Raw genomic sequence first — 18,763 nt, 5'->3', positions numbered from 1 at the left:
GTTTTGTGTAGTATTTACTCTTAAAATTTAGCAGTGTTCTGCCTATCATTGTTTTATGTTTGTATGAGAAAGTTGGTCTGAGTAAACCATTTTATTAAAATATGGCAGGTTTTTTTCTTTTCTTTTCTTTTTCTTTCTTTTCTTTTCTTTTTTTTTTTTTTTACTTTGGTAAATACTGAAGATGAGGCTGAAGCAAAATGGACTAGAAAATAGATCGTGACAGGAAAGTTGTACTGTGGAAAGGTTTCCCACAATAGAGGAGGGTGTGAAGCTTGGCCAAGGATAAGGATTCTTTGACTTTCAAACCACACTGACAGCATTTGTATAATACTTGTGCCTCAGGGACCTCTTCAGTGCACAGAGCTACTTACTGTGATAGTCATGGCCTCTTCCTGGGGCCTTTCAGTTCCAAAACTTAAGTAGCATGTATCTTTTTTTTTCCCCCTTGGACACTTACTATTTTGGTATCAGAGAGTTGTGAGGTAAGAGGGTTGTTTTGTTTTTTGTTGTTTTTTTTTTTACTTTATTTCTCTCTCTGGTTCTGCATTTAAGACTAAAATAATAGTTGAAATTCTAGTAATTTAGAAATTAAAATTCTGTTTCTCAAAATCCATATTATAAAGAGATTCCTCTGTGTTTTCTAAATTATCCCATTATGAATATATTCAAAACTCTGCATCTAACTGAAGAATACATGTTTTCCCTAAAATAACAGCCAGCTTTAAAAGTAGACTCTTAATAACAACCATATGATGAAACCTATTTCAGAATTCTTTCATATTACAGTTTTAAAAAGTATGTCCAGTCCCCGTGTCCCATTCTAAAATTTCAAGTTTCAGACATTTTGTAGTGTAGTTATTTACATATTCATCTTATAGCCCCTGCATCAGTATACACCGCTAGAGATTAGGGAACGTAATTGTGCATTTCCTGGAGCACCTAGAATAAGGTCTTAAATGTAAGAAGCATTTTAGTATTCTATGAATGTGAGTGCATGAGGAGACATGGACTTCTGCACCATGCTGCAGGTGATACAACATGCACACTCTATCATAATGAAATCTATTTGGATTCTAAAAATATGACTTAAATTTCTGTTCCCTTTGTTTAGGCTGTAAAAGTTCAGTTGTTATGAGAGGAAATATGTCATAAATGCCGAGGAAATAGATAAGAAGTATATGATAAATAGGAAAAGGTTACAGTCTGTTTTTCAGTATCCAGCAACTGTGAGCTTAGAATTTGAGATGAAAACTTTTTGACCTTCTTTTAGCCCCCTCTCATGTTCCATGAAATATATCTTTTCAAGCTATCTATTATCCTTAGAATCCTGATTACCAGTTCTTTGTCTAGGTGGAAAGCTGATGTGTTAGGAATTTTCCAAAATCTATTTTTCTCTCCCTCTAGTAATAATTTGCAGCATTCAGGTAGTGAGAGATGACCATGTTCAGTTGAGTGACTTACGTGACAAAATTTAACTGTTACTTATAGCAGTGTTTACAAACAAACAGTTGTGGGGTAATACAAGTCAGTATTATTGGGGATATACTATGAAGAAAGGCCTTTGTTTTATATATATGTTTTATATGCCATATATTTTCATATTTTTATAAAATTTGCTGAATAATATATATACTTGCATATATAACTTATATATTTTTATATATATATAATAAAAAGGTAAAACAGAGGCTTTCACTCATCGTATATCCCTAACAATACTGATACATCCCTGATCTATTATATATAAATGCTGAAATATATATATTTCTCCACATGCCTTGTTATACTTACATTTTCCTTTTTACTTGCCTTAAGTTTGTACTTCACTAGTCATGTCTCATTTTTTCTTTTCTTCCTCCTCCCCACTTTTTTTTTAAATGATTTTCCCCAAACCTAATATTTCTCTGCAGAAAACACTTCCTCGGTGTCTGCTCTTTCAGTCCATCTCACTCTGCCTCTGTGAACATATTTAGTGACAGCTTTCTGTTTACTATGTGTGTGGCTTTCACTCATGAGTCATTGCCCCTCAGAATTACTTTTGTTCTTATTCCTCTTTCTTAGAAGTAACTGACTATGAACAACCATTTGTCTGTAGCTTTTTGGCGAATGGAATAGAAGTAGCTTATACTGTTTGCCGTTCTAACTCATCCAAATAAGATACTGCTAAAAAGTAAACTCTCATATTTCCCCCATGAGAGATCATTCACACATATATAAATCATGCAAACACATTTCAAAATACAACCACCACTTTAAATTTCTTAATGTGAGGTTTTTCAATACGACTCTAAACTATCAGGTATAAGATTTTGTTCTAGATCATTTTGGTCAAGAAAGTCATCTAATGGATACCATAGTGTTTGTATAATAATCAATGAGGGGTAAAGAAAGTAAAATTTTGGGACCCCTGAGGTCATCTGTCATAATCCTCACCCCATGAGAAGATGTAGGTTGGTAAATGACAGACCCGGGACTTGAATCCATATCTGAATGACTCCAAAGCCAGCGCTCTTTGTTAGATCATCTAGGAATGGGGAATGTTACAGTTACTTTATTCAATTTCATATTTGTTGTTCTTAAAGCTGCAATTTTCTTCTCTAGAAAGTCCGGCATCCAAGATTTGCCAAGCTAATTCGGGCCTGGGAAGAACCCGTGATAAACAGTAAGTTATTTGAAGACTGTCTTTTTGTGTTTTCACTGATGAGAAATTACAGATCATTTCATCTACTGTACCTTGTTTTCACTACAGCAGAGGCAAAAGATGGTGTTTTGAAACCAGGAACTAGCACCGTCTTTGAGGACCATAATTCTAATAGTGAAAATGAAGATGCAGTTAGAACCTTTTCCCAACCATCCAGTGAAGTTTCAGGCTTTTCTCACCCTCCCTTCCCAGAACCGGAATCTCTCTCGTCTTCAGCAGTCCTTGGTGTTTCAGAGGTAAGTCGTTTTGTTTTTAACTTTTCCTTCCTGTGCTTTTTCACTTACCGTCCCCCTGATTCTCATGGGGATGAAAAGGATCCTACACAGGAATGGAAGTCCTCAAGATCACAATAGAAAACAGTGTGACAACAAGAGAGGTACACGTGCAGGACTGAGATTTGTAAAGGTTGGTGGCAATAAACAGTTCTCAGATATGCCATTAAGAAAAGAAAGAGTAAGAGAGCAACAGGAAAGAACAGCTGGATGAATATGAAGATGGGCAGGGGTACAAAGGGGAAGCGTTCATCTAATAAGGACAAGATGTATGAGTGTCAAAATGAGAGAGATGATTATACAGACACAGCAGAAATAGTGGGGTTAAGTGAGAGCAGGAACTCTATAGCACACATTATGACAGAAATTATCTCTAATTCAAATTAAGAGAAGGAAAAGTCAGGTCATGGAAGAAAGTGCTCAGACTCTTCTGAAGGACATAGAGCTGATTTTATGAACAACAGAAAGAAAATTTGACCCTCACCTTTTTTCTTTTTGGTTATGGAAGTTTGTTTTTTAATTCAAATGTAGTTGATGTACAGTATTGTATGAGTTACAGGTGTGCAGTAAAGTGATTTGGTTTTATATATATATATATATATAACCAATTTTTCTTTCTTTCCCATTATAGTTTTTTTGTGAGATATTGAATACAGTTCCCTATGGAAGCTAGTTTTAACTTGAAGTTATTTTTTTAGATAGCCTCACATTTAAATTAATGAAGTGATGTCTTATATTTAATCTAGCAAATTTTGTCTCTCCATTCCGTCCCCAGTAACTGAGTTCTAGTTTTCCATGTGACTTATCATGCTGTTTCACAGCTCAACCTTCGGCTCAGGCTGCCCTTTTTAGAACCCCCTTCACATCTGCTCTTTGCACTGGGTCTGTCTTTTAAGACACAGTCTGGTCTTCCCAGCATTCCCGGAGCTATTGGCATGCAGCAAGTCTCTTCTCTCCTTTGTGCCCTTACTGTATCTGTTCACTTCGGGTGTAGAGCTGTTGAATGATAACTTGTCTGTGTTGATTCACTTTCATGTGTCTCTACCTCCCCTAGAGTGTAGAGCAGAATCTGTCTTTTATGTATATTGCCAGCTTCTCCCAGGAGAATGCCTATGATTTGATGGATACAGTAACTATATGTTGTCTTCCTGACTGACTGATTGAATGACCAAGTGTAGGAATATGATGTTTTCTGATGTTGGGTTTTTGTGACATTGTGTTTTGTTTTTATAGGGAGAGGCAACAAAGCCAAAAACTGGGGGAAAAGAGAACGGCACTCGGGCAGTTAACGGTGTTCTAAAGGAGCAAGCAGATCAGAGCAAGTTGATTTCTACTGATGGAGACGGAGCACACAAAAGCGACAGAGGTGGGAAGTCAGGGAGCATCTATGGGTTTTCTTCTCTGCTTAAAAGCTAGTGTGGTTGGAGGGGGGAGGGTATAGCTCAGTGGGAGAGCACACGTTTAGCATGCACGAGGTCCTGGGTTCAATTCCCGGTACCTCCATTAAAAAAAAAAAAAGTAGTGTAAAAAATCTGAAGTGTGTAGATCCAAATCTGATATCCATTTCTTCTTAAGTGTTTTTCTTTTGCCATCTTCCTTCATAAATATCCCAACTACGACCAAGTTTTCTTCCAGAAAATGCTTCAACCCTCTGAAATTCTTTCGTGCCACTTTAATTTGTTGACATATTCATGAATCAAGATAGACTTATGTGTATTTAAACTTCCCAGTGGTATGTGTTCTCATTAATGTATCTGTGACTGCATTTTGTAGATGCAACACCAGCATTAAGATTCAAAGGAAAGAAAGATGCAGAATCATCCCGGGCTTTTGAGGTACTGTCTTCTATTATTATTATGTTCAAATGTAAGCATTGCGTGATGTTGAAACATAAATGGAGGGATGTTTTGACTTCACTTTCTCACTTTTACATTTGCCCAGCAAAATTTTGGTTCCTCACTTTAACCCTCACTTAGTAAAGTCATTCCGTGCTACATGTCATGCCACTGCAGAGTGCACTTGTGTTAATTTTCCAGACTCGCCTAATGAAACTGCTGTATGTAGTGCAAAAGCCAAGGCTTAGAAGTCACAGGGAATCGGTTTGGGTTCTGAAGTTACATTTTCTAAAAACTGAAGAAAATAATTCTTGGTCGGCCTGTGACCAGATGTTTGTTTCTTTGTTATAAATGAATGTGTAAAACTCTTAGATTCAGAGAGAAACAGGTTGTACTAAAAAAAAAAAAAAACACAAAAAACCGGTGTTTTTGTTTGTTTAACCACTTTGACCTTGGAAAGCCAGTGCCTGCGACTTGAAAGTATTATTATATTTGGATTGTCAAGTAGATCTGCAGCGAACATTTCAGGAGAAGCAAAAGCATGGGGAATAGTAGTAAATATGTGGGATTAAAATACCACCAGTTTGGTTTAGTGATGTTTTACTGAGGACAGCCCATTTTGGGTAGAAAATAGCATGCACTGACTACCTTTATGGCGACCGAACTTGAAGGAAGCTAAGTACAAGGTAGTGATGACCTATTGCAAGGTGATAGCCGTGGAAAGAGGTCAGAAGAGCCTGAACTCTTGGATCTCGGCAGGTCCTGTACTTGAAGTCAGCAGACGTGGTAGCATCCTGGTTCTGACCCACTGTGAGATCTTGGAAAAACTTGTCTGACTTGTTTGAATGTCAGTGAGCTCGTTCAAAAACATGGTACTGATGCCTACCTCTCAGGTTATGTGTCATGAACAAAAATGTGGTAACAAATCTGAAAACACGTTGTCAACTGCAAAGGGTGCTATAGAAATGTAAGAATGATCACAGTGGCCACTAGTGACCTACTGAAATGTTGAGGACACCTTTTTAAAATCTGAAGGACAATAAAGTGGGAAAGTTAGAGCGGGCACGGGGATTTCTCACTTGGGGTATGTTGAGTGTCGGTAGGCTATTATCGGAGATCTCCGATAGGTACGTAGTGCTTTGGTACTTGACGCCTTCTGGGGATTTTCCATGTTTTGACCTTAACTAAATTCCTGTTCCTGAACACCAGCTCTGCACCAGGCAGTTAGACACTGAATGTAGCAGCTGAGGGGTTAGGCTGTAGTGGCAGGAACAGAAGAACAAGTAAACAGGAACCCTGTATCAGGGACAGTAAGTCCTTCACGTAAGGAACGTGGAGAGCGTGAGGTTCGACAACAGTGGGGGAGTTTGTAGTTAGGACGGGGGTGGAGTAAGGGTGGAATTTAGGTAGTCAGGAAAGAGCTGAGTGTGACCAAAGCTGCCAGGTGACGGACAGGAAGGAGCCAGTCACACGAAGGTCCAGGGGAGGGACGTTCCAGACAGAGAACAGTGGGTGACATCTGCTCATCATGGTACTCCAGCATTTTGGAGCGGCCAGGAAGCAGCAAGTGGGTAACCGTCCTTAGAGTCACTGTTGTTATTGTTGTGTGTAGAGAAGAGAATGTGCATCATAAGGGCCTGGCACATGCGGGTGGTCACTAAACGGTGTTCTTATTCTTCCCTCAGTGAAGTAAAGCTTATGGTACTTCTTTGAAGAGCTGCATAGCTACATTTAAAATTTTTCTGCTGTTAATTTAAACATAAATGTTTTTCTTTCTACTTTAGTACTTTATTCAACTATTTTCCCTATCAATAAAAGTTTTATCAAATAATAGATTCTGGTAAGCCTTTGTTTACTGAAATGTAGCAGTTTCCACAGTGTTCTGTTAATACTCAACATGACAGGCTCCAAGGCTTGTTTTCATGCCATGTATGTTATTTTAATGCTAAAAACAATATCTGTCCTAAGAAATATTTTAAATGTATAGCATACTTATTAAAGAATATATTTAAATATGTATTTTAATTTTTTATTGAAGTGTAGTCAGTTTATAATATTAGTTTCAAGTGTACCTGCAAAGCAATTCAGTTATATGTATAAAAATACATGTTTTTTAAACGTCCTCTTCTTTTGTCGAGGAATGCAAAATGGAATTAGGTGCTTTGAAGTTAATTCTTTGTTGAAATCTGCATGTAAGTCAGTATTTTGTCTGTGAAAATATTTGCTCTAGCTTTCCATGCTCAGTTTACAGAAGATCAAAAGCCAACTGAAGATAAAAGATAGACTTGATCTAAAGAGTGCATATGAAATTTTCTATTTAAATGTTTGGGTTTCCAGGATATGCTTATTTTGTTTTCAAGTCTAATTGCTTTTAAAGTAGGAAATTAAAAAAATAATAATAAGATAGGAAACGCAGGTATTTTCTTAGAAAGGGATCAGGAAATCTTTATGCAACTCATTATTAATATTAATTTTAACAGAGTATCTCCGAGATTGAACTACCGAACCGTGTTGATCATTTATCTGGAGCTGCAGGTCTAGGAGAAAAAAATACATTAAATGGACAAATAGAAAGTAAGTACTGTATTTTATTCCAAAAAAAGTCATTTTACAGAATGTTGATTTAAAACATGGATTTGGATCTATTCTCTCAGCCAAAGAAAATCACCTGTTGAACATACAGTGAGAAAAAAGAGGAGGAAAGGAAGTAAATTGTATATCTTACCAGGTGTCAGCAACAGATTAAACTAGAATGCTGTTCAAGGAGCTCAGTTGTTAGTTTTGTTTCAAGATGCTCTGTGACCTGAGGACAGTCAGGAAACCAGGAGGAGGGAAGGAGGGAGTGAAGAATGAGGGAGGTAGAGAGGAGGGGAGTAGATGAAGGAAAAGGAGGGGGGGTCCCTGGCAGGAGGTGGTAATGTAGAATAGTTCTTTAGAAGAAGGAAGAGAAGAGTGTTTGAAATGAGATGGGTATGAAGTGAGCTCCTTCCAGCACCAAACCTTGTCCGGGAGGCACAGCAGAATGTCCCACTCGCCCGTCCCCTGACCGTTAGGAAGGCGGCGAGGACTGCGGTACCTGATCACGCAGAGCTGGGTGTGGCTGCCGGTGAGCACAGGCGGGTGTGGTCAGCTGTCAATGTCTGGACCTTCGTGTCATGCAGCGTGTTGCTGCCTTACAGGATGGTGTCTCATAGGCCAACAGAAGAGAGTGGGAAAGAGGTGGAGAGCAGGGTGCGTTCCGGGGAGGTCAGGGGAGCTGGAGCCTGGTAAAGAGTCCACTGAAAAGTCTGCAGATCCTGATGCAGTTTTTGGGGAAGTGTTACTGGGAGACGCGTGCGGCTGTTTCAGAGGGATCAGTTAAGTCCGAGTGCTATAGAAGCAGACTCGGTATAGACCAGAGTTTCTCAAATTTTAGTCACCTGGGGACCCAGTGAAAAGCGCACATTCTGAGCAGTGGGTCTGCGTTTCTAACAAGCTGTCAGGTGATGCCCATGTTGCTGGTCTTCAGATCACGCTCAGAGGGTAGAGTTGTGTTTAAGGGAATCTGGAAGAAGAGCCACTGGGGAGTTAAAGACAACAGCAACAAGGAAAAGCACGATTTTGTTTTTCTTTCTGAGCATGTTCATAGTCAGAGGGAGGCAAAGAGTTGAAGTAGAAATTAGAGGTGTAAGCTACTGCTGCTAAGCAGAGAGGGAAAAGAAGTGGTGGGGATCGTCCATCAAAAGAATAGAAAAGGGGAAGAATTAAGACCACAGATATAGAGGTACCTTTGAAGAGGAAAGTGAAAGGAAGGAAGGAGGAAAAAAAGCCGCAGGTAGGTGATTTTGGAATTGAGGGGAAACTTGAGAGAACTCCTTTTCGATGGCATCAGTGTATTTGCACTGAAGCCAGGTTAGATCATTGCCAATCCAGAGAATACTGGAATCAGGAGGGGGCCTAGAATTGGGGTAAACCACAGCCTCTCCTCCTGTCAGGCTTCAAAGATAAATGTTGTATTGGTATTTGTTATTCAAATGAGACTAACTTGAATATGAAGCATTGGCTGTGTTGTTGTTGTTGTTGTTTTTAATATATGTTATTTTTTGATAAGATATTTATTTCACAAGAATCCTTTTATACATTAGCCTGATTTACCAAACCAATTTTGGAAATAAAAGAAATTAATAGGATTCATTCCATAAATGCTAAAGTTGTTATTTTCAGTGAATACTACACAGGTTTTGAAACATAAAAGACTTTTAATGTCTAATAATTCTGTGGCAATGAAATTTTTTTTTGATCACCAGATTTCAATATTGAAAGCTCAGTATACATTCTTTCTTGCATGAGTGGATCAAGAAACTTTGATGGCTAGAGGATCCAAGAAATGTAGGCATACCGGTAGCCCATGTGGATATGGGAAAAAATGAATATTTTTATGAACGATTATTCTACAAGTGTGTATCCAGGCTGATCAATTCATAACGCTTTCTCTGACGAGAAGTGAACTGCACATTCAAATGAACTGCCATCACAACTGTGGACTTCCTGAATCACAGGACAAATTGAAGAGCATGATAAACACTTGTAGTCTAATGGTGTCAGTCGCATGAAAGATGTGCTGTTGCATTTTACCATCAGCTTTCACTTTTGTCTTCTTGGAGCCGTGACTTGTTCCTCTGATTAAAAATCGCTTTTCTCCTCCTCAGGCAGCATGTTCACACTTGTATATGTGCACGTTTCTATTTTATAAAGTCATTTGAAACGTACTCGTAGTTTTGACATCTTAACTGCATGTTTTGTTAAACCTATATTCCTGCTCTTTATTCAGTATCTATCATGGATTCATATGTCTGTCTTGTTGCTGTCCTAACTGCCCCTGAAAAACAAAACACCGAAACCTAACGTGTTCATTTCCAAAGCAAGCATGAGGATTGCGCTCAGTACTAACCGCATGACTGGATAGTTGGCTTTCATATTTACTTATAATTGATTATGTGTCCCTTTTGGCTTTTAGGTTCTACTGAAAAATATCCTCACCTGAAGGTAAAAACTTTTATACTTTTATCTTGAATTTTTTTTTAATGAGGGTACTGGGAATTTAGCCTAGGACCTCATGCACTGCTAAGCAGGCACTCTGCCACTGAGCTAGACCCTCCACCCTTGAATTATTACTACAGATTGTATCAAATGCACATGATTAATCAGTTTGTTTCAAAAACCATTCAGCCTGCAGTTGGAGTGAAAGATTCTGTTCCTAAAAAAACACGAGCAATGAAGAATTTACAAAGATTCAAATCAGGTAAATTTTGCAATACAAATTTAACTATGAAATGAAGTACAGTCTTCTTATTCCTAATTCCTTTTATTTTTTCTAATTTAATTGAAAGATGATATAAATAAGGCAGGTGTTATGATCGGTATCCATGTTTGAAAAATATGTATAAGCATAAGAAATAGAGTTTTAAAATGTCAGCTTTGACTTGGATGTTTCTATTGATGTTGGGAGACACCAAAGTGCTCAGTTTGGAGTCCCTGTACTTCTCAGGGATTCTGAGAGATTATTAGGTTCTAAGATTTTTCCAGAGTTTTAAAATGCTTAATTGAATTCTGACCTTTACGTAGAGTAAAGCTTCACTTGCTAACATGTCAGTCATATTTCACTTTAATTATTTCATCTAGTGCTATCACATTGATGATATTTATTTCTGTATTTATTTATTAATGAAGGTCCTAGGGATTGAACCCAGAACCTTGTGCATGCTAAGCATGTGCTCTACCACTGAGCTATTTCCCTAGCCCAAATGTCTTAAGGCAACTGGATGTTTTGATTAGCGCTCTCTCTCTCTCTGTGTGTGTGTGTGGTGTCTTTGATTATTAAAAATGATGGAAGTAATTAGTCCTACCTTAATGTTTGGTAGATATGATCTTTTAAACCAATAATCCTAAAAGTTTTTGGGTTTAGGATATTTTTTATACTACTAAAAATTATTGAAAATTCTGAAGAACTGTTAAGTGGGTTGTATCTATTGATGTTTAGTATATTAGAAAATAGAACTGAAAGATTTAAAAAACAAGCACGCACAAACATTCCATTAGCCATTAGAGCTATGATGTTCTCAAATGTCATGTATCCGGAAACCTCCACTGCACACTTAACAGAGAATGAGAATGAAAATAGCATTCAGTATTATTGTGAAAATAGTTTTGACCTCCTGGACTCCCTAGATGGAGGGAACATGGGGCTTCAGGGCTTCTCAGATGACACTTGAGAACTGCTGTTTTAAACAGGGTTCATGGGTGTGAAATAATAAAGGGGCCCTTGTGATGAGGTGGGCTTTAAAGTTCACGTCTACATTTCTTGCCTTTTTTTCTTTAACTTGCCTTAAAAATTTTGAATCTGACAACTTAATTCTTTTTAAAAAAGGAAAACATTTTTGTTACGTATTTCCTGTCTGATGGCACTCTGTACTCTTTGGATCTAGTTTGTACCTAGATTTACCCTATTTTTATATGGAAAAAATTAGTCACTCAAGGCTATCCTTTCTTACATAAATTTATGATGTTTATCCAAGGCTTAAGGTAAGAATTCTGAAGATATTGGTACATTGAGGAAAGACTGCCTCATTGTAATTTAAATAGTACCATTCAGTAGAAGTTTTCTTAAAGCCCGCATCTCTAGGACTCAATACTGTCATGCATATTTAAACGTCCAGTAAATGGCTGGTTAGGCATACATTTTGTTAATGAAAAACTTCATATGTTGAAGAGTCGTAATTATTCATAAAGCTCTTACAGAATATAGACTGTTTTCTAGAGAGTGATGAGTGAATCCAAATTAGTAATACTAGAAAAGGTAGAAAAAAGAGAGACAGTGGTTCCCTATATGAACAGCAATGACATGTAAAGTGCAACCAGCTGGGAAGGAGCAGTGTGTTTGGGGGAGAGGAGGGCATGGGGCTGCTGCTCTGGGAAGAGAATTTGTAAAAGTTAGTCAAGTTTGTATTGTTATTCACATTCTAATAAGTGGAAACTTTGTTTTCAGGTCCTTCAGAGTGGGTTTCTACTAGTTTGAGCCTCAATAATGAGGCTGGTCAAAGAGCCAAGCATTTGAAAGTTGACAAATGTCCGTTGGTATCACAATCAGTGACCACAAACCAGTCAGCACCCACAGAACTGAGGCAGACGGCCCTGGTAGATAAAGACCAGGTGAATATTGGAGCCGTGTCTCTGTCAGAAAACGCAGCGCTCCGTGGCCTGTGTGAGTCACAGCTGCCAGAGAACAGAAGCAGCAAAGAAGGTAATAAAGCAGCACAGAGAGCTAGCCATGGTCTACCTGTGCGTGGCTTCACCATACTCTGACTTTGCAGAAATCATTTTGTGGCAGGATCTCCTTTGTGTTTACTCCTTTTATGCAACCTACAACCGGACAATACCTTTTTGCATGACATTTACATTCAACCTCTGATCAAAGCAACATATTAAATAGCAAAGAGAATTAGGAGAAAGTAAGTTCATTCAGAATAGTATTTAGCACACTCCTGAGAGCGGGTAGGAGGATGATGTCTAGAGCTTTGTGAGTAGTTGGGAAACCTAGGTGGACATCCAAAGATTCCCTTCTCAAAGTATGGTTTCTTAGCTTTATTTTTATCTAGCTCTGAATTTATAAATATTTGTTATAGCTGTATTCAGTGTAACTGAAAAAGCACCTCTGCAACTAAATATCAAAGTATTTCTAGTATATTCTCTGCCTTTCTGTATGTTAGAAGTGGCTTTCCCAGCGGTAGTGGCAGACATTGGGAATTTGCTACACAGGACCTCCTTCTTAACTGTGTCCGCACAGTGTATCAGCTTGTTTTATTATTTTTAATGGATTGATGGGTCGAAAAGGATATTGGTTTTTAAGGAGTGCTTGATCACTTAAAAATAATATATGGAATATCAATTCTAATTCTTCTAGGATACCCAGTCTGTTGATTAACCACATCTAATACGTGTTCTACTTTACATACCAATTAATTTAGTGCCTTAATCAGTGATATAATTAGAGCTGTAGTAATAAGTCTTACAATGTTTTTTCTGCTCCTGTAGTTTTATCTTTTCTATCCTTACCTGCAGAATTAATGTTGTATTTGGAAAAGATTCTCAGTTATCTCCTATAGTAGTGACTACAAGCTCAAAACTGAAAGTTTTTCTAATAAATAGTTTATACACAGATACTTTTAAGAGAGCAGATACTCTACAGCATGGGAGCAAAGAGGATAGACATGTAAAGAAATAGTTTACAGTTCAGCTGGTGAAGACACACTAGAAAAATCTGTGAAGTACCAAGGTAGCTCCAAGGAAAGAGATCCCTGTGTCTCTGCGGAAAGAGAGCTGTAATCAAGGAGGACTTCACAGAGCAGGCTGAGTCTTCAAAAAGGCAAAGGAACTTGTCAGAACAGTAGAGGGAAACATTTCAGATAAAGGAAAGATAAAAGCATAAAAAGTAGCAATAATTTTGGAAACCATGAATGACATTGCTCTTGAAGCTTGGTATGTTGTTAAAAAAGGTACTGTTAGGAGGTAGAGAATAGAGTCTATCGTGACTTTGTATATTTCTACCGTATTTTTAAATTTTGTTTTATTTCTCTTTTTGTTCATGTCTGGTGAATCAGTTTGTGAGTGAAACTTTGAGATGTTTGTATGCCTTTAATCTGGTAACATCTAGTATTTCCCGAATAGTTTGTTGAAGTTTTAAATAATTAGAAGTATTTCTTAAAGAAGTAAATATCCGGCTAAAGATGAAGCTTAATTTAAACTGTCAATTGATGAAATGTGTTTTATGTTTTTATAAAGGTGATGCCTTTTATCTAGCTGTTCTAGATGAAAATGAATTTTAACTAAGCACATTCATTTTTCAGCAGACCTAGACTTAGAAAGGACATCTGAGGAAGAGGAAGAAAGACTTGATGGAAGTGAAAATAACCACTCACAGGTATGTAAAAATGTAAATTTAAATTTCTGGTTTAATACTGTTTTCTGTGCTTTAATAACACAGTTCAAAAGAAATTGCCTTTCAAACTAGACTTTTAGAGTCAATAAATAATTATTTAATATTTAGTTTTTAATAGCATTCTATCTAGTTACAAAACTTAAAGTATTGTTAGGATCTATAATCATTTATAGTTAAACTTTATCCTTGGAATTGAGTCAAAAAAACCTTCCTGAATATTGTTTTCCTGTGGTAAAAAAAAATTATAAAAGATAGAGTGGAAAAACAGAAAATCCTCCTTTGTTGTAGAAACATTTACTTAAAAATCATTTAGAAACACTATTGATAAAGTTAGCCTTTTGACAGAAATCAGTTCTTTCGAGAAGTGTCTCTGTTTTTGCTCTCATAAAAAGATGGATATCTATCACCTCTGTACACTGAGCATATTTTATAACTATGTTGGACACTGTGAAATAGCATTATTTATTCCTAGGTCAAAGAGCAGATGAATTCTGTGGATGGCCTCGATGACTTAACTCTGTCACCGGGGACAGCTTCCGAGGATTCTGAGTCGCTTTTCCATAACTCTAAGAACACCCTGAGGCCAGTCAAACGACTTGGCCCGGAGAGTGAAGGTAGGCCCCCCCCCGTGTGACTGCACAGCCTGTTTAAGTGTCTCGCGGTGACGTGTGCACACCCAGCGCTGCCCGGGGAGCGCGGCTGCGTCACAGGCCGCTGCGTCTCAGAAGCCTGCTCTGTGTTGAAGCAGAATCAGACGTGTGCGCTGCCAGCCAGGGGCTGTGGCCGTCCCCTCTCCCTGTGCTTTCTGTTGCCTCTGCTGCTCCTACGCCTTCACCCGGGGTCAGGTCATCACTGCTTCCCTCCTAGAACGCTGAAATCACCTCAGGACTTTCTTGGCCGCCGCTCTGCCTCCTGGGACCTTGGTCTACACCGCAACCGTGATTACTAGACAGTTTTTAAAATTCAGGTCTTTGTTACCTCCTTGCCTAAAATCCAGCTCCTGCTTCTGTAGCTCCATGGTTAAAGGCCACAGTCCTCTGGCTTCATCTTGTTTCCATTTATTACCCTTCTTTCCACATGAGTTTTAGAATCAGCTTGTCAATGTAAAAAAAAAAAAAAGTCTGATAGTGTCCTGGAAATGAGATGTAGATTATGTTGAATCTGTAGATTAATTTGGGGAGAATTGACTTCTTAACAATACGGAATTTTTAACCCCGAACAAAGTTGATTTCTCCGTTTACATAGGTCTTCCTTGATTTTCTCAGTAATATTTTAGAGTTTTTAGTGTCTGGGTCTTTCCGTCTTTTATGAGTTTACCTGTATTTCTTATTTTTCAGTGAGATTATAAGTTGTATATTTTTATTTATTTGTTTTAAAATAATGTATTTTAAATTTTAGTTTCTGATGATAGAAATACAGTTGATTTCTGTATGCTGACTCTGTGCCCTCCAACCTGGCTGAACCTATTTGTTAGTTCTAGTAGCCTTTTTATGGATTCTCTCAGATTTTCTACATAACCAGAGGTGGTCAAGCTTTTTCTTCTTTAAACTACTGTCTTACTAAAGATAGTTCACATTTAAGACTTGCAGCCAATAAATAAATACATTCCCTGTCACAGCTAATCAGCTCTGTCACCGTTGCAACAAGAGTAGCCATAGACAATACACAAGTTAATGGACGTGGCTGTAATGGATGTGGTAAAAGTTTATTTACCAAAGCAAGCAACCCAGCCCACAGATTGGAGTTAGCTGACTCTCACCATATAATCATATTCCCCGCTGATTAGCTGACAGTTTTACCTCTTCATTTCCCATCCAGATGCCTTTTGGTTCTTTATGTTGCCTGATTGCACTGGCTTCAGTACGGTGCTGATTAGAAGGAGTAAGAGAAGCCACTCCTGTCCGGTTCCTCACCTTCTGGGAAAAGCATTCCGTTTTTCAACGTTGCGTATGGTGTCAGCTGTAGGCTTAGCATAGATCTTTGTCATAGTGAAGATGATCCCTTGGTTCCTAGTTTCCTGGAAGTTTTTATCAGGAATAGGTGTTGAGGTTTGACAAGTGCCTCTTTTTATCCACTGACATGATCATATGGTTTCTTTTTTAGTTTGTTACTATGATGAATAGCATTGACTTTTAAGTGTTAAAACAGCCCTGCATTCTTGGGATACACCCGACTTGGTCACAATGAATTATCCTGTATTGTTGGATTTAATTCGCTAATGTCTTGTTTAGAATTTTTACCTCCATTTTCATGACATTAGTTTTCTTTCTTGTAATATCTTTGTCTGGTTTTGGATTCAGGGTAATGTCAGTTTTAGAGAATGAGGACATATTTCTTCCTCTTCGTTTTTTGAGGAGAATTTGTGTAGAACTGGTATTAAATTTTCCTAAAATACTTGGTAGAATTCACCAGTGTAACCATTGGGACTGGAGTTTTCTTTGTCGTAAGGTCTTTAAATAGGACTTTTGTTTTTGTTTTTAAGATATAGGGCTTTTTTAGCTTGTTTGTTCTTTCTTAATTGAGCTTTTGTAATTTCTCCCCTTCAAGGAATTTTACCCACTTCATCTGAGTTGTCAAATTTATTTGCGTAATGTTCATAATACTACTTTGTCACTCTTTTAATATCTGCAGAGCTTAGAAGAATGTCTTGCACGTTATAGATGCTCAATATCCATTTGTTCAAAGTATGGATGAATGAATGTGAAAATGCACAGTTCTTTATACACAAAAAGTATTCATGTATTTTGTTTCTGTTTTTGTTTTCTTCCTAATGCAGATTCTGATCGGTTATTGAACATTCAGGATCCAGTTGATTCAGTCAGATCAATAGAACTTAAAGAATCTGACTGTGCAGTACTTAGAGGAAAACTTAAAGAAATGGAAAATAAGGTGAACTGGCTACACACAGAGCTGCTGAAAACAAGAGAAGCAAAATCACAGTTAAAACTTCAAAATGTGGAGTGGGAACGAGAGCTCTGCCGCATGAGGTACTGAATTTCTTGGTTTTAAAGAAATATTTGAACTCTTTATATTTACTTTAATACTGTAGGTATGTAGGAGAAGCCTTATAATTGCTCACTTACCTTTTGGGATTTTACAAGGGAGAAAATTTCATTAATATTGTGGAATATGAGACTCTTGGAAATAACACAGCCATATATATATACATATATATATACATATATATATATGTATATATATATACACACACACATATATATATCCTCCTATATTTCTTTAAAACAAATCTTTGATCCTTATATCTCAATTGTCCTCCAGAAAGTTTGTATTACTTTACATTCCCACTTGCAGAATTATGAAATGACCATTTTTCTCAAGGCAGAAACTTTAAAAAAAATTTATGCAGTTTGATTCTTAACATATGAATGGATGGACTGAAAAGTAAAGTGGAAAGTGATTACTGGTTAGTTTATTCAGCATCGCTCTCATACAGAGATAAGATTAGTTCAAAGGTCTATGCTGAAAGCATGGATTACTCTTTATTTTTTAATTACTTACTGTGGATCCTGCCTTGTACCAAAAGGGATTTAAAAATGATTTACTAAATAAATAATATTCCACAAGGTAAGTTCAAAGTGTTGCAAAAGAAGAAACATAGTGTAGGGCATCAGGGAGTAGACTCCCCAGCCTCGCCTTGGATTATGCTAATTAGCGGGTCTGTGTTCTGGAAAAGACACCTGCGGATGTTAACCTTCCGCTGGAGATCATGTAGGAGTCCCTGTAATACTTCAGGAAGTTGAAATTTTATCTCTCATGAACTTATACACTTGTTTCTAAATAGCAACTTCTCTTTTAACTAGTAACTAAATTCTCTGTCCCAATGAAGGAGTAATTTATGACTATGTGGGGAAAAAAGGGTAATTTTCAATTCAAACCTTACTGAATAATTGCAAGATTTCTTCCCTACACTATTGACCAGAGTTACTCTTGTCTGAAACCCAGTAGCATTTTGTCTTTTCATTGCTACTTTTCAAACGTATGTGTGTGTGTATATCTTTATGAAGAGATTGAAGTGAGGAAATTAAAATGTGAGACTTAGAAATGAAAAAAAAAATTGAGAACATAGAAATAACATTAGGGTAATAAATGAGCATGTGAAGAATCACATCATAAAGTGAACTTTTAATTTTCTAACAAAATAAATTTTAAGGTAAGCATATTTCACTGCAGATGCACATTAGAACAAGAAAACAAGAAGAAGAAAAATGCTTATACATTATATGAAAAATGTAAGGATGATTTAAAAAGAAAAGAGAAACAATACAATGAGCAAGTTGACCTGAAACAACAACTTGAAAGCACTGCCCGAGCACTAGAATGCAAACTGAAGAGCGTAAGGAATAAACCAAATCAGGTAAATTAGTCATAATGTGAAAGTTTCGTACCTCTAACACTGTTTCATCAATATTATTTATAATATTCTTTTGAATTAATCTATATTTTCATTTAAAACAAATAAAATTTATCTCATCCTAAATATGAACTATGACATTTAGAGCTTAATTTACTAATTTTTTGGTGTTCTTGGCATCTAATAGATGCTCTGTGTCTTTTCTGAATGAAGGAATGAAAGTTAAATTGAGCTTCATCATTAACATAAGGATTGACGGTTTTGGTCCATTGAACAAAGTAACAAGTCTAATTCAAATCCAGGTGTTAATTTTGGCTTTTTGAAGTTAAAATCCAGGCTAAATCACCTTGAGACTATGATGGAACTGGTTAAATGCCTTATAAAGAAATTTTCTGTCACTGGGATTTCAAAATTTGTAGATACTGACAGGCATATGCAGAATAGATAAACAAGATTATACTGTACAGCACAGGGAGATATATGCAAGATCTTGTGTTAGCTCCCCAAAAAAAGTCACAATGAATATATATATGTTCATGTACAACTGAAAAATTGTGCTCTACAGTGGAATTTGACACAACATTGTAAAATGACTATAACTCAAGTTAA

At 37.0% G+C, this 18,763-nt stretch overlaps 1 protein-coding gene across 3 annotated transcripts in view; it reads left to right on the top strand.

Annotated features, from left to right (window-relative positions):
• Positions 1-18,763, top strand: part of LOC140688711 (ankyrin repeat domain-containing protein 26-like) — a 50,185-nt gene that overhangs the window by 12,002 nt on the left and 19,420 nt on the right. For 2 of the 3 annotated variants that reach the window (XM_072948439.1, XM_072948441.1), the window contains 12 exons: positions 2,602-2,662; positions 2,750-2,937; positions 4,207-4,339; positions 4,747-4,808; positions 7,289-7,382; positions 9,805-9,833; positions 10,017-10,089; positions 11,833-12,087; positions 13,691-13,764; positions 14,255-14,396; positions 16,559-16,769; positions 17,974-18,157. In XM_072948439.1, the coding sequence (XP_072804540.1) occupies positions 2,602-2,662; positions 2,750-2,937; positions 4,207-4,339; positions 4,747-4,808; positions 7,289-7,382; positions 9,805-9,833; positions 10,017-10,089; positions 11,833-12,087; positions 13,691-13,764; positions 14,255-14,396; positions 16,559-16,769; positions 17,974-18,157 (1,506 nt within the window). The remainder of the gene's footprint in view (positions 1-2,601; positions 2,663-2,749; positions 2,938-4,206; positions 4,340-4,746; positions 4,809-7,288; positions 7,383-9,804; positions 9,834-10,016; positions 10,090-11,832; positions 12,088-13,690; positions 13,765-14,254; positions 14,397-16,558; positions 16,770-17,973; positions 18,158-18,763) is intronic. The other variant, XM_072948440.1, reaches the window with a different exon arrangement.

Source organism: Vicugna pacos, chromosome 23 (genome assembly GCF_048564905.1).
Source record: "Vicugna pacos chromosome 23, VicPac4, whole genome shotgun sequence".
NCBI lineage: Eukaryota > Metazoa > Chordata > Mammalia > Artiodactyla > Camelidae > Vicugna > Vicugna pacos.
The sequence above is the reverse complement of the archived record's forward strand: the minus strand, read 5'-3'. Positions and strand labels throughout refer to the sequence as shown.